The following is a 15,164-nucleotide window of genomic DNA, read 5'->3' as shown; positions in this document are numbered from 1 at the left end:
TCGGCTGCCTTCACTACTTCATCCCTCAAAGCTACCCATTCTTCTTCTACTGTATTTCTTTCCCCCATTCCTGCCATTTGTTCCCTTATGCTCTCCCTGAAACTCTCTACAACCTCTGGTTCTTTCAGTTTATCCAGGTCCCATCTCCTTAAATTCCCACCTTTTTGCAGTTTCTTCAGTTTCAATCTACAGTTCATAACCAATAGATTGTGGTCAGAGTCCACATCTGCCCCTGGAAATTGCTTACAATTTAAAACCTGGTTCGTAAATCTCTGTCTTACCATTATATAATCTATCTGGTACCTTCTACTATCTCCAGGATTCTTCCATGTATACAACCTTCTTTTATGATTCTTGAACCAAGTGTTAGCTATGATTAAGTTATGCTCTGTGCAAAATTCTACCAGACGGCTTCCTCTTTCATTTCTCTCCCCCAATCCATATTCACCCACTATGTTTCCAGTCACACATGACTATTAAATTTTCATCTCCCTTCACTATCTGAATAATTTCTTTTATTTCATCATACATTTCTTCAATTTCTTTGTCATCTGCAGAGCTAGTTGGCATATAAACTTGTAGTAGGTGTGGGCTTCGTATCTATCTTGGCCACAATAATGCGTTCACTATGCTGTTTGTAGTAGCTTATCCAGGCTCCTATTTTTTATTCATTATTAAACGTACTCCTGCATTACCCCTATTTGACTTTGTATTTATAACCCTGTATTCGCCTGACCAAAAGTCTTGTTCCTCCTGCCACTGAACTTCACTAATTCCCACTATATCTAATTTTAACCTATCCATTTCCCTTTTTAAATTTTCTAACCTACCTGCCCGATTAAGGGATCTGACATTTCACGCTCCATAGAACGCCAGTTTTCTTTCTCCTGATAACAACTTCCTCTTGAGTAGTCCCCGCCCAGAGATCTGAATGGGGGTCTATTTTACCTCCGGAATATTTTACCCAAGAGGATGCCATCATCATTTAATCATACAGTAAAGCTGCATGCCCTCGGGAAAAATTACGGCTGTAGTTTCCCCTTGCTTTCAGCCATTCACAGCACCACAACAGCAAGGCTGTTTTGGTTAGTGTTACAGGGCCAGATCAGTCAATCATCCAGACTGTTGCCCCTGCAGCTACTGAAAAGGCTGCTGCCCCTCTTCAGGAACCACATGTTTGTCTGGCCTCTCAACAGATACCCTCCATTGTGGTTGCACCTACGGTACGGCTATCTGTATCACTGAGGCATGCAAGCCTCTCCACCAACTGCAAGGTCCATGGTTCATGGGGATACATTACTGTATCTACCAATTTTTGCCACCATACACTAATTACAGCCCATACTGAACCTCTGTGAGTAGCTGCTAGCCAGCCAGTATTCATTCTGCTTTACAAAAAAGAAGATGAACAAGGGAGAAACTATTGACCCCTCATCCTCCTCACTTATAGTGTTTCTAAAATAATATATAATCAACACACAGAAAAGAATGTTGTATTGATAAATAAATCATAAAACCTTTGGTTGTGTTTTGGTATTTATAGCAGCTGAAGACTGAATGGAAAGGCAAAGAAATAAACTAAAGAGTTAAAATGTTGTGGAGCCCTTTTGTTAACCTAAGAAGTCTTAAAAACTGAGATATGACTGAAAAAGAGTATTTACTCTCAGTTGTATGTGTTACGAGTTTTGTCTAATTTTGTGAGACATGGTTTCTAATATGAAGGCTGTTAAAAAAACTGATGATTACTCAGCACCAAGAACCAAGGACGCCCTTTGCTGGATTTAAAGCCTCACACAGTGACCTAGTTGTTGATGACATTGGAAAATATGAGACAGAAGCATGGACACATATTGTTGAAGACTCTAAGACATAGAAAGTTCTACAGGGTGAAGTAATTCAACAGTGGGTGTCAAATCATTGATGACCGTTATTTTGAGTGTTGATCAAGAAATTCATACTAACCATGTACACACGACTTCTTATGTAATTCATGTTTGGAAGATGAAATAATATTCTGTGATTCCAAGAATCTGTCTAGTCTTAGAGCAACATAATGTTCAGTGACCTTGAATGATACACATAATATTGCAATTGGTGTGTCATTGGTTTTCCCTCTTTCTGTAGAGCAACAGAATTTCCCCTGCTCTCCTCACTAACTAGGGTACAGTCCGTCTTCAAGTAAGGCATGTATGATTTTGAAAATGGGCTTATGTAAGTGGAACACTAATCAAGTAGATCAGTGAAAATTGTGTCAGGACCTGGAGAATTATTTTTTATTTCTTTTTCTTATAACATTTTCAGTGTCATCCCCAGTTGTGGGAGGTGATAATAAGTAGTTGAAGGGAATGTAATTGATAATAAGAGTGACTGCAGAGTTCTTAAGAGTCATGATGGAGGTTTTTTTTACTGTTCTTGAAAAGAGATCTACAAATTCATTGTCACACTTGTAACTTTATGAGCTATGTATTTTCCGCTTTCACATACAGTGTGATTTTTGAATCAGTAAATTTCCTTTTCTTCCCTAATTTGGTCATTTGTGGTATCTCACACTGCATTCCACTTCATGAGAATAGTTGCTGATCACACAATCATTATGAGCCCCGTTTTGCGGATTTATCACTTTTATGTAGAAGTCTTAGTATTTTCCTTAGTATGACATAAATTTAAACTGTGCAGTTTGCTAATTTTATGTGATGAGTTCGTCTCTAATTTTATTTGTAAACCACATGTTTTCCTGTTTTTGACTAATGATTTCTGTTCTTTAAATAGGGTGAACATGTAATAAAACCAACAAATTTCAGGGATGGATTCCTGACTGGAAATGGAGGAAAAAGGTCCTATGAATATGTGTCCAGAAATGCATCATTGCCACAGTAGATGCACTGATGAATGACAGTTCCCATGATCATGTGCTGCATGTTCCTTGTGTGTTGCAGGCTGTGTTATTGACACAGTGTACTGTAAGCAGCAGAATGGTCTGATATGCATGTTGGGAACAAGCCAGTAGGTGTTTGTGTATAGCCAAGCATATGGAAATGGTTGGGAGGTAGCACAGCTATACTAGAACAAATACCCTCCCGGACACCAAACACATCACATGATGTTTCAAGCCCTTTTTGGGTGTTTGTGTGAACATGGGTTCTTTCAGGCAGATGAACATGCAGTTAGATGGTGGACTTTGCATACACCAGATCTGGAGCAGCTTGTACTTGGGTTCATCTCAATATCTTTTAGAACCTGGTCCTCCTAATGAGGTGTATGCACTGTTTCCATTTACTTGGCCATACATGAACACCATCTTGGTTTGTTCTTGACTTGAATACCTGACCATTCTGGTGTGTACAGTATGCTGCGTCAACCACACAGCATGCAACACGCAAGGAACATGTAGCATGTAGTCAGAGGGACTGTCATTTGTCACTGCCATCTCTTGTGCCTTGGTGTTTCTCCGGACATATGTTCATAGTGCCTTTTTTTCCTCCAGTTCCAGTCAGGAGTCCATCCATTTAGTTTCACGGTTTTATTAATGTTCACCCTGTAGAAAGTATCCAGTGAAGGGGTTTTCAGATACCTGCATAGTCTGAACAAACCTTTTGTTTGCTGTGAAAGTCAATAGTATTTATTCCACCCTAGTATTATGATATTTCTCCAGTTCAGTTACTGAGCAGCCAGTTTGTCTGGCCATCATGTACGGGACCTGATTTTGATCCCCATTGGGGTTTGAGAGTTTTCCTTGTTAGAGAATAAGTATGCAGTCGACTCAGTAGACAAGTGAGAAGCTATTTGAAGGAAAAGTAGTGCTTCTTATTTTAAAAAATCTGATTCGTACTGCCAGGATAGTGATGGGATGATAACCTGATTACTGTACTACTCACTGATTCCATCTAGGAGAGAAAGAACTAGTAGTCACTTGTCACTGTGCAGTTCCTTGGAGATGATCTGTCATCAAGAAGTGAATAGACAGTTATTTTGATATTTATAAGGAGTGTCCAGACTAGTTGCTGCGTGTTAGTTTTTATTTCTTTCAGTTTTGCTATAGATTTGTTTCAACTAAATTGCCATATAGTGTCTAAATGGACTGACATATGTATAACATCATTGACAGCTGTATTTTGACTGTTGTTCTATAGTTCCTTAATTAAGATAGTAATTAATTTGTTATGACAGTAATTTTACAGTTTTGTAAGTACAGTGTCATCTGTATATGATTCCACCTAGTCCTGTGTTATCCATTTACCTTAATTCTTTGAGTAAGCCCAGTTTTAATATGATTGATGAACACACATTTTACTCATTTGGTTTAGATTTGTATTATTTCCACTACTCTTGGAGTGATGTTGAAGTGTTTCATGTAGGAAGATATTGGTGCACTGAGAAACAAGAAGTTAAAATATCATGGCATTGTACTATGGGGGATGGATGTTGTTTCTAGAAAAACATAATAGGGAAGCATACTATCATTTGAGGATTTGGGAGCTGAGAAGCAAGTAAAAAGTGTGCAAACAGCAAAACAATATTGTTTAGCAGGTGTTACTGAGCAAGTTGGTACAGTGGTAAGAAGATGGACTCACATTCAGGAGGATGGTGGTTCAAATCCCCCTCAAGTCATACAGCTGAGGTTTCCCTTGAGTTACCCAATCACTTAAGGTGAATGCTGGGATGGTTCCTTCAAATGCTCATGGCTAGTTTCCATCCTCATCCTTCCTGAATCTGAACTTGTGTTATGTCTCTAATGAACTTATTACTGATCCTAATCTTCCTTCATTGTTTCCTTTGTTTCTCCCTTCCTTTTTTGCTTTATTTGGCAGACAGTCTTTTTCAAAGTGATTGGTTCTTATATTTCTCAGTGACATGTATTTAGTGAATGGACTAAAGCTGTTGTAGTGTGGTTGTAGTGTGTTATACAGTAGAAGGTTCATCAACACACATCCTATTTAGATGAACAGATTGAGAGCATGCTGAGCATCCAATGAATTTTGTATGTCAAACCTTCAACCACCTACCTTAGAAAACAACTGTGCAAGACATCACTACTATGTACATCCATATAATGGTATAATGATTCCAACGATTGCACTGTCAAAACTACTCTTAAGGGAAGCATAGCAAGAAGTCTTTGCTTACCATATACTCTTCCATCCTCTTTCCTTACTTTTCTATTTCTTTGAGTTCCCTCCTGCAATTGGGATTAAAATTAGTGCAGGAAAACGTAGTTACAAAAAGGAGAACAGAACTTATCTTCTGAGTAATTTTTATGACTCATACATGTGGTATTTTAACTGTGGTAGCTGACTGGTGTACATAATGATTTTCCATACAGTACATTTATAAAGAATTGCTTGATACAACAAAATATAAACAGGCAATACATTTACAGTAAAGGAGGATCTTGCAAAGGTAAAAATGACCCAATAAAAAAATTTGTTGATAAATATATTGGAAAAGATAAATTATCCATTTATGTTGTTTGGATGGGCAAATATAGAGACAGTTGCAATAGTACATAAAATGTTGTTGAATTCCCAAGTGACATTCAAACTGTGAGAAACAGAGAAGCCAAGGCATAACTGTCCAAGTAATGATTAGTAATAATCTAGTGTTGTATCTTCAAGCCAGTTTATACAGGCTTTTTGTGTTGAAGGCTACAATTATTTTTGCTTACATTTTATTTTGTTGGAGTAGTTTCCCTGAAATTTAGTTGCAAATCATTTGTCATTGCTAAATTATGAACACTAGGTGTGTACTACAGGTAATTTCAATGCAACTTGCTTTTGTTTTATCCTGTGCAGTTACCAATGGATCAGGCAGTAATGACAAACCCATGGGTCAAAGAATTGCAGGGACATCCTGGTACCATGGGAATACCCCTTGAATGGCAGCCAATGGACTCTGATGAGGATGTGAGTATTTAGTTAGTACTCTCATCCTTCTCTAAAGTGAGACAAGGTACTAGGAAAGTGAGGCAATGGCTAGGGACCTTACGCAACTGAAGGTTAATCTGTTTGTATCCCCAATTAAATTAAAAAAAAGAACCTTCCATGTCCAACAAAAGGGAGAGAGGATCCAAAACTGAGTATTTTGAGATGAGGAACTAAAGCCTATTATGCAAGAATACAGTCAGCAGTAAGTGGTCTTATGATTAGTGTTGCTGACTCTTAATGAACATGCCCCAGGTTCAATTCCCAGCTGTATCAGGAATTTTCTCTGATGAGGATTGTTTGTTTGTTTGTTTGTTTGTGTGTGTGTGTGTGTGTGTGTGTGTGTGTGTGTGTGTGTGTGTTTTGTACTCATCATCATCGATACACAGTTTGCTGAAGTGGCACCAAAACGACTTGCACCAGGCAGCCAAACTACCCAAAAGGGAACTCCCAGCCAAATATACCATACTCACATGCAAGAACACAGGCTGCTATGAATCTCTCAATAAGCTCTGCTTTATCTAATGAGATATTTGTAGGGTTATGTATTTTTTACACATAATCCAACACTATCTCCATAAACTCTACTGTAATGTAAGACCAATTTTTTGTAATGGGCCATGGCCAACACTCTGTCACTTAAACAACCCAGTTTTTCATATGTTTCTATCTAGAGTGGCAAACTTTCATTCAATTAGGAATATATGTTCATTCAGCTTTTGGGGTTCTAAATCCTGCTGGGCCATATATTAAATATGTTCCTGCAGGATTTTGTACCAAGTAATGATCCATCATCAGCAACCAGCCATGAAATGCAAATATTGGTAAACAGCACCTTGGCAACATTGCAGACAGTTGTGCACAGTTTTCCAAGGTAGTGTCGACAATGTCAGTGTTGCAGACATTGTTTTTTTTAAACACAGTCTGTATGAGCAATTTACAAACATGTGCATCACTCTCAACTATGATTCATTTATTATTATTATTATCATTATTTATTTGCTTATTTTCCTGAAGACCATATAGCCAGTATTCAAGATCTTACACCATCATTCATATTCGTTTGTGACCATTAGTTTCTTATTTCAAAATATGTAGTTTAGAAACGTCCTTTTTCCATGTAATTTGATTCTAAAGATTTGAGACTCCCTATATACACTTGCAGAGGTATGTGAAAATGGGGTTATAAACTGTTTCCTAGGTTACATGTTTAAAAAGGTAGAAATTGTGAAGATGCACTCAGTGATTTTAAAAATTCCTTTCTTGAATTATTTATTTCCTCTATGTAAAAATTAAAAATGGAAATTGTCCAGTGAGAGCTTCATCAATAGTTTAATGGAATCAAACCTTACCTCTGCAGTAAAGATACACTAAAATTAACTTCTCTAACAGATTAAAAGTCTTGAACTTAAAAAGAATACTTAAGCACTCAGATAGTTTAGTATTTTATCCCAAAGGCAATGATCTTGGCCTAAGCCATGATCTAACATACCAACCCACAGGCCGTGGTTAAGCCATTCTGCCTTATCCTTTCTCCTAAGAAGTCTCTGTGGAATTTGAGAAAGCAGAAGAAAGATACTGCAGATCAAAGCTTTGATATAATTTGTGGAAGCAGAAGGTTGTCACCAGCCTGGGTAACTGTGGATGTTAAAAGTGGCTGCTTCCAGGTGATGGGGAGCCAGGCTGCTCTCAGTTCAAATCTGTGTGATGAAGGCCCATGTTGACAGCTGAGATTGAAACTGACATTTTATATACTCTTATTTTTATTGGCACAATTACAAGAACTTTTCCCAATGTTACTGACAATCTACATCATTTCACTACCTGTTTTATGAATGCACCTATTCTTTTAAACTCAGATCTTCTTGCCGTTTCAGAAAATAAAATAATTATATGTTTTATTCCTTTGAATACATTGCCAATAAAGGATTTATTCATTTAATATTTGTTACATCTTTTCATGCCACTTTTTATTGCACCGTAGCTACTTGAAAAGTACTTCCTTTTCTTCAATATTTGAATAAGATCCCTATTAATGTTAACAGATGTAGTTATATAAAAAATGGAGCATTTTTAGGCACATAATCTATTTGTGTTTTGCCTTAATGAATAAGGTTTATGTAACTTCAAATCCTTACAAGTGGCACTGAAGACACTGTAAACAGTGTTTGTGGTTATGTATGACATTTGATGCACACACAGCAGTGGGGAGGAGGAGGAGATGTTCTCTCAGTGTAGTTTAGTCATATGTTTCAACTTTGTTAGGATAACATAGAATTTCATCACATCATGAGCACATGGTTTCACTGTAATCCATATATGTGCAGCTGGGGGGAGGGGGGGGGGACATTGTTTTATATTTTGTCTAGTTGAGGACTTGCAAATTGTATTCTGACTTCCAACTTTTTTCCTTTCTTTTAGTGTACAGAGATGATACTAGAGTGATTGAAATCAGTCACATTGCTTAATGTTCTTGTGGCCCTACCAATAGCAGAAAAAAGAACATTTACATTCAGTTGATTATTGTATTGCTTTATTTTAACATTATTGTTAGAGTACAACTTACTTTGCATTAAAATATTTTTGATATTTACAATGTAAAGTGCTTAATCATCATGCTCCTGTAGTAACAGTAAAATATTAACCAAAATTTTTGTTACTTAAAAGTGTGTGAAATCTCTAAAATTTTAGGATGCATAATGAAAACGTTGTTTGTCTCTTATTAAATTTATAGTTAAATTATCACTAGGGCTATCTGTTTTCTGTTATTGAACTGTTTGTCAAAGATTTTTGATTGAAGACTGAAAGAAAATGCTAAAACAATAATAGAACAAATTTAAAAATTAGTGGCTGATATTGTTAACATATTTCTGCAGCAGAAAATAATTGTTACAGCTGTGTCCAGATAGGCAACGGATGATCAGAATGATTTGAAACAGAAAGAGGTGTCCTACAAGGAAGTGCCGTATCACCACTCCTGGTTGTAGTAGTAATGGATAAGATCATAAAATCCATCAAGAAAATAGACAGTAAACCAAGTGCCCTGGTTTTTGTTGATAATTTGATAGTATGGGGAGAGACAGAAGTGAAGAACAGAAGAAACTTAATGATTGGAGCAACACATTAAAAAATTTCAGACTCAAAATAAGTAAAACAAAGAGAGTGGAAATGACCATCAACAGGCAAGGAACAACCTCAAATATATTTCTAGAAGGAGTACCTAGGAAGCATGATCTTGAAAGACACCTCCATTAAGCAGGAAATACTCAAAAGAACACAGAAAGCACCCAGTTTTTACAATCAAATCATAAATCTTCTTTGTGATGATAAAACATGATGAAAAGCAAAAGCAACCATGTGCCACACCTGTTTTCCATGAATCCTAACATACGGTTTAGAAACATGTACCCCACTAAACGAAGACTTCGGCAGAATTCAGGCAACAGAAATTAGGTTCATTAGAACTGTGAACCAACCAACTAGAAAGTACATAATCAGGTATGAGGTTAATCGAAAAGTATCTGGTATTGAGCTGACTGTTACCAGTGTCATAAAGAAATGTAGACTTCAGTGGTATGGTCGTATAATGAGAATGAACAGCAGAAGATCTGCCAAAAGGTATTTCAACCTGAATGTCGTAGGAAGAAGACCTCGGGGAAGACTTAGAAAATGCCACATAGAGATGGTAAGATCAGATGTGGAGGAGGTGGGACACAAATGGGATGTTGTCCTGAAACAGAAGATGTATGAAGACAGAAGGAGATGGTGAGTGCTTGTACACCACACCCAGGAAACTGGAGTTGGAAAATGATGGTGATGAAAATAAGAGAACACTGGAGAGTTTAGTAAGTTCACACCCTTTTGAGAAAAAGTTGACCTCTGTGTGTAATGAACTGGATTTTCACAGCACAGATTAGTTTATTATGAAATTGTGGATGCTCAATATAAAAATAATCAAATAGACAATATATACCATGAATTTCATAACTGTGTTGACTTTTATACCTTTGTCACCAAGCTGAGCAAATTTATTGTTATTGACGGATCAATGAGACACAAAAACACACTACGAGAGAACTTAAGACATTGTTTCAAACAAGATATCACTCATTCATATATTCATTAGTGCTTAACGTCCTGTCTGCAGTGTGGTCCCTTTAGATATATTCATATTGGTACATCATGCTATATAGATCACATCTTGTAAGACAATCTTTTTGGGCATGGAGTAAGTCAAGTATACATTGGCAATGTGAAGTAGCCTTCGTTAACTAGATTTGAAGAGTATATTCTCAGTTAACTATTTTAATGATAATCTATAATCAAATGTAGATACACATGTTCACTTTTATAGTTCTGGCAGATACAGACACGCACAGGAAATTGGAAGTATGACAAAAAAGATTAAATGAAATCCGTCATGGATTAATTGTGAAAAGTCACCCAAAACACCAGGCTAAGAAGTAGGACTGGAGAAATGAGATCCAAGTTAATTGCTGTTGCTTTACTTTGTTCTTAAAAATCTGTAAATGAATATTTCATACAATTAGTGGAAAATTGGTTTTTGTAGATTCAGATTTGCTTGCTTACCTTGAAATATTTGGCTGCATTTTGACAAAGTTAAAATATTAAACTAAAGAAATTAATCTGTCTGTTTCCATTCATATGGGTTATGTAATATTTTATTGGCAAGACTATGGTTACAGAAATGACAATTTCATAATGCAGAAACATTTCTCAAAAATTAGGTTTGATTGTTAATCATAGACCATCTTGCAGATACTGCCTTAAAAAATCTTATTAATATACTTATTAATGGCCTTTGATGTTACCAATATTTCTTCCCAATTTATAGTTTTATCTATTAGCAAGGCATTCTTGCTTGTCTAGAACTGAGTATATGATTCTCTTTAAAATGAAGACTTAAACTGAACCATTGTAGAAAACTGTGTGGATTGTGTCTGGTAAAGTTGAGTTTTGGTCCTTAATTACGACACAAGCATTGTAGTTTTTGTTAAGAACATGAGGAAACCAAGTACCAAATCTTGTGGGGTTCACATGTTATGCACCCCTGTTTTCAGTTTAGTTTTATTTCTGTGATGCAGTCTGTAAATGTGCTGTAATGTCTTATTTTCCAACCAGAACTGTATACTATTGATAATCCAAGGCTTCGTCACAGTCACAGAATATACCATCAATTTGATTCTCCTTGTTTCTCTGTGCTAGGACTTAATTTGTTAGGTCACATTTGGCATTTTCTGGTGAGAATCCTTTATAAAAGCTGCGCTGAGAGCAGTGGCGGCCGCTAAGAGATTCCATTAGTGGTGGGGGGGATTTGTTTTGTAGCATCAAACATATTATGAAATTTTGTCAATAATTCAGATATTTTGTAATATATCATTTCAAACAAAACATATAGGGAAACAGAATTAAACTAATTACTACAACAGTGCCCTTCTTACGCATAGAAAGTCTTTGATATATTCCTAGAGAATGTAATATGAAACATTTAACATTTAGAGAGAGAGAGGGAGAGAGAGAAAGTGGTTGCTTTAGCTATCTTTTTGGCATGTTTGTATGAGATGTAAATCGCAACACAAATTCTGAAAATCTCTCTCGCACATACAAACATACAAAGCAGTTTTCTTCACTGCTCACAGGACATGTGTGATAGCTTTTAAATTGCAGTTGTAAGTGGTTTTTTTATGTATGGTTGTGTATGATTGGCAAATAAGTCTATCACTCTTGAATTGAAAGCTTTGGTTTTATACACAAATATCTTTTCATAGGCACTCAGTCATTCCTCTTTCAAAGTGTTTTGTAGAAACGTTTAAATTCTCTTGAGCATTGAAAAGCACTACTCAGCTTCTGATGTCAAGACAGGCATAATGATTAGCAGTTTCTAAACTTTAACAGTCTCTTCAAACATGTCACAAAGCTCATCCTCTAGTATCAGTGAAAGAAATGGAGCTGCGCCAGGAACTGCTCTCAAATGTGGCCTAGCATAGAAGACTTGAAGCTCACCCTTCAACATCCTTTTTTCCAGAAATGTATATGTGTCTGTAATTTCAAGGTATTTGTCTGGAAAATTTGGGATATATTTTCTTGGCAGGCATTGTTTTATCATTTTCGAAACTAATTTTGTTAACAGTGGAGTCAGTGTCATCTCTGATGTTTTGCATTACTGCTTCAAAGTTCTGTATGTCTTGTTTTGCTTTGGTTGGTTCAGTTAACTTCTTCTGAAGATGACTGAAAAGCATGTGTGCATTAGGCATTACCTTGTAGGAAAATGATAGCCAGAAAATGAATTCGTTATTTTGCAGTCTTTGTTTGTATGAATCAGCTTTCTCAATAGTAGAAGATGGTTTTATGCTCTAACATGTTTCAATGACTTCCATAACAGTAATAAGATCTTCCCTGTTTTCATAAACATCTTTTGCTATTCATGAAAGGTAATTGCATCTTGTGACACACTCACACAGGGCAAGCTTTTTTGAATAATGCTATGCACCAATTCCGATCTCTGTGGCGATTTAGAAGAGAAAGAAGAAATACCTGAAAACTGTGCAAAAAGGATGTGAGCTTTACGATTAACAAAGACTGCCATAGACGTAATAAGGTTGAACTGATGAACATAACAGTGGATGTATTTTGCATTTGGATATTTGTCTTTAATTAATTTATGAATGCCATTTGACTTGCCACTCATAATGTTTGCACTGTTGTAGCTCTGAGCTATCAGTTTTGCTCAAACATTGCCAATTAATGGTTCAATTTCTTTCACAATACTCTCAGACATAGTATGAGCATTCTGACTTTCTGGATTGACAAAGTTCCAAAATCTTTCAACAGGTTTTCCTTCAACAACATAATGCTAAGACAATAATTATCAGAAATTCGCAATACACGTTTGTGGTTTAATCCACGATCATTCCAGCTGATCGGCACATTTTATTTTTTTATGAACATCATCAGTTCCAAAATACATTGCGGTAGTTCATTCTCAGCTGTCTTAGAAATGTTTTTAAACGCTGATGTTTGACTGAGATGAACTTGAAGATCCTTTGTCCAGTTCTACAATGATCTGAGGTAGCTCACGAAAAACCCTCTTATTTTGAGAGGCATCAGTTTCATTGTCGCTCCTGAGGACCAGTTCCAAAGCGTCACGGAACCAAATACTGTTTACACTTAAATTCAATAAATATCTATTCTTTTGTACATGTTTGTTGTGGCTGTCAGTTGTTTATCTACATTGCAAATCTAATTTCTGCTGAATCTTGGTTTTGCCTAGAAATGGAAGACTAGGTACGTTATTCATGTGTCACTTTGACACATGTACTTTCAGTTTAGACCGTATATGCCAAATATCATTTATTCTGATCTGACACCAATGAACATCTCCCCAAAAATAACACACAAGAAAAACAGACAGTGTTGTTTTCTTCACAGCCACAAATCCATTTGTTCTTTTAGTGAATTTCCAGATTGAAGTTATAGCATCGACTTTTTGTGTGCTGCTGCAGATTCAGATTCGTGAGTGGCCTACCTAGAGTTTTTATGTGAATTTTTTCACTGAGTGTCTTGTCACTAAATGGCATCTTTTAATAACTCACTTATTTTGTTCATGTTTGGTACATTCACAGTCAATTTTCACTTACAGCTAACACTTTGCACACAGCTATTTACAGTCAATTACTACACATGCAAGTTGATACTTGATGCAGTGGCTGATGGGAGTGACCATAAAGGCATTTCCCATTTACAGTCACTCCCATCAGCCACTGTGCCAAGTGTAAACTTTGTTTGCAAGCATATTATCTGACCACAATTACCACAATGTGTTTGTACAGAACTGTATTACACAAATGTAATGAGTATAAACAGAAATACTCCACTGTTCTTTGGAAAATAGATGCTCAACAGATGGTGAACACATTAGTCTTTTTTGTTCTGCATCAATAGCCCTGTTGTTGTGAAATTTGCAAGCACTGGATAACAAGAAGTTTGAGTCCGATATATTCTAACATGGCCACTAATGGCAGATTGTGCTTCTATAGTTCTGCACTTTATTGCTCTCTGGTAGAAGGAACGTTAAGCTCTGAGTCAGAGCAGCTGTGGCTCCACCTCCGCCACAAGCAGCAACGGCCGAGCATTTCACACAGTGCTTGTGAGGGCAGACAGTGCCAGCCTGCAGTTGGCTTCAAGATTCAGAAAACTACTGTGAGGCCACGCACGGTGAAATGTGCCTCTTCAAGTCAGATAATACATACTCTGAAACAATACTTTATACACAGTTCGCAAAGATTTCTCTCTCTCTCTCTTTTTTTTCCATACAAGTGGTTCCATGGCACAGTGGCACTACCTCAGAAGCCACCCCTGGATGAGAGTTAATTAATGTTTTCTGTCCAGAAAAATAAGCAAGAAATTCTGTCATAGATCACTTCCTCAAAAATGTTTGAAAAGCCTGGAAGAAGTAAAACAAATCTGAGTCATTAACTCATTAGAAAGGTAGCTTAAGGATAGTCTTATAAAATCGGAATATTATTTTAACTCTGGGAAAGGAACACCGTCTTAGTCATAAGAATGACCACTTTTTAGAACCTAATGAATTTTGTGATCTCCGTATCAATTGTATTTTTGAAACTGATATTTGTTGGGGGTGTGCCCAGAATTAGTCAGTGTAAATCTGATGCATCTGCATTTGGTTTCTTGTTAGCTGGTACAATGCTTTTAGACTGTGAGGAAATGATAATTTGCTTCATTATTTCTATTTCAGCAAATTTTCTGGAAACTGTATATTATTTGCACCACTATATTTGTTTGTATTTTGTTTAGCAACATTCCAAATTATTTTTGTTTTATTCTTGGGGAGATGTGTTTTCTTTATGCACAATGCATGTATTTTACTTTTTCTAATAACACATAGGGAGATTTTGCAATAGGCCTTTAATACAGTGTCATTTATTTACTGCAGCCTGTTCTCTGAATTAGGTGGAGTTCTCGCTCTCTCTTGTGCAAGATACTTTAACACCAGCAGTTAACCAACACTTGTCTCTGCTCAGTTTAATTTTATAATTTTGTGTTTTAGAGGAAAAGAATACTTAAAAGTGGTGCAGGAATATCTTTAAGAAAGAGTTTGTTTTTCCTATTACTGTCTACTTTATAAATCTCTTCCAATGCATTCTTCCTATTATTTCTCTCTGAATGTCATGATGACATCCTTGTTTATGATTCTGCGACACAACA

The 15,164-nt window shown here is 36.4% G+C and overlaps 1 protein-coding gene across 3 annotated transcripts in view; it reads left to right on the top strand.

The window, feature by feature from the left end:
* The window catches only part of LOC124619745 (ankyrin repeat and IBR domain-containing protein 1-like), a 527,110-nt gene that overhangs the window by 383,126 nt on the left and 128,820 nt on the right, over positions 1 to 15,164 (top strand). For all 3 annotated transcript variants that reach the window (XM_047146322.1, XM_047146321.1, XM_047146323.1), the window contains one exon: positions 5,790 to 5,900. In XM_047146322.1, coding sequence (XP_047002278.1) covers positions 5,790 to 5,900 — 111 coding nt within the window. The remainder of the gene's footprint in view (positions 1 to 5,789; positions 5,901 to 15,164) is intronic.

Source organism: Schistocerca americana, chromosome 6, assembly GCF_021461395.2.
Source record: "Schistocerca americana isolate TAMUIC-IGC-003095 chromosome 6, iqSchAmer2.1, whole genome shotgun sequence".
Taxonomy (NCBI): domain Eukaryota; kingdom Metazoa; phylum Arthropoda; class Insecta; order Orthoptera; family Acrididae; genus Schistocerca; species Schistocerca americana.
This window is presented reverse-complemented; position numbering and strand designations above follow the sequence as displayed.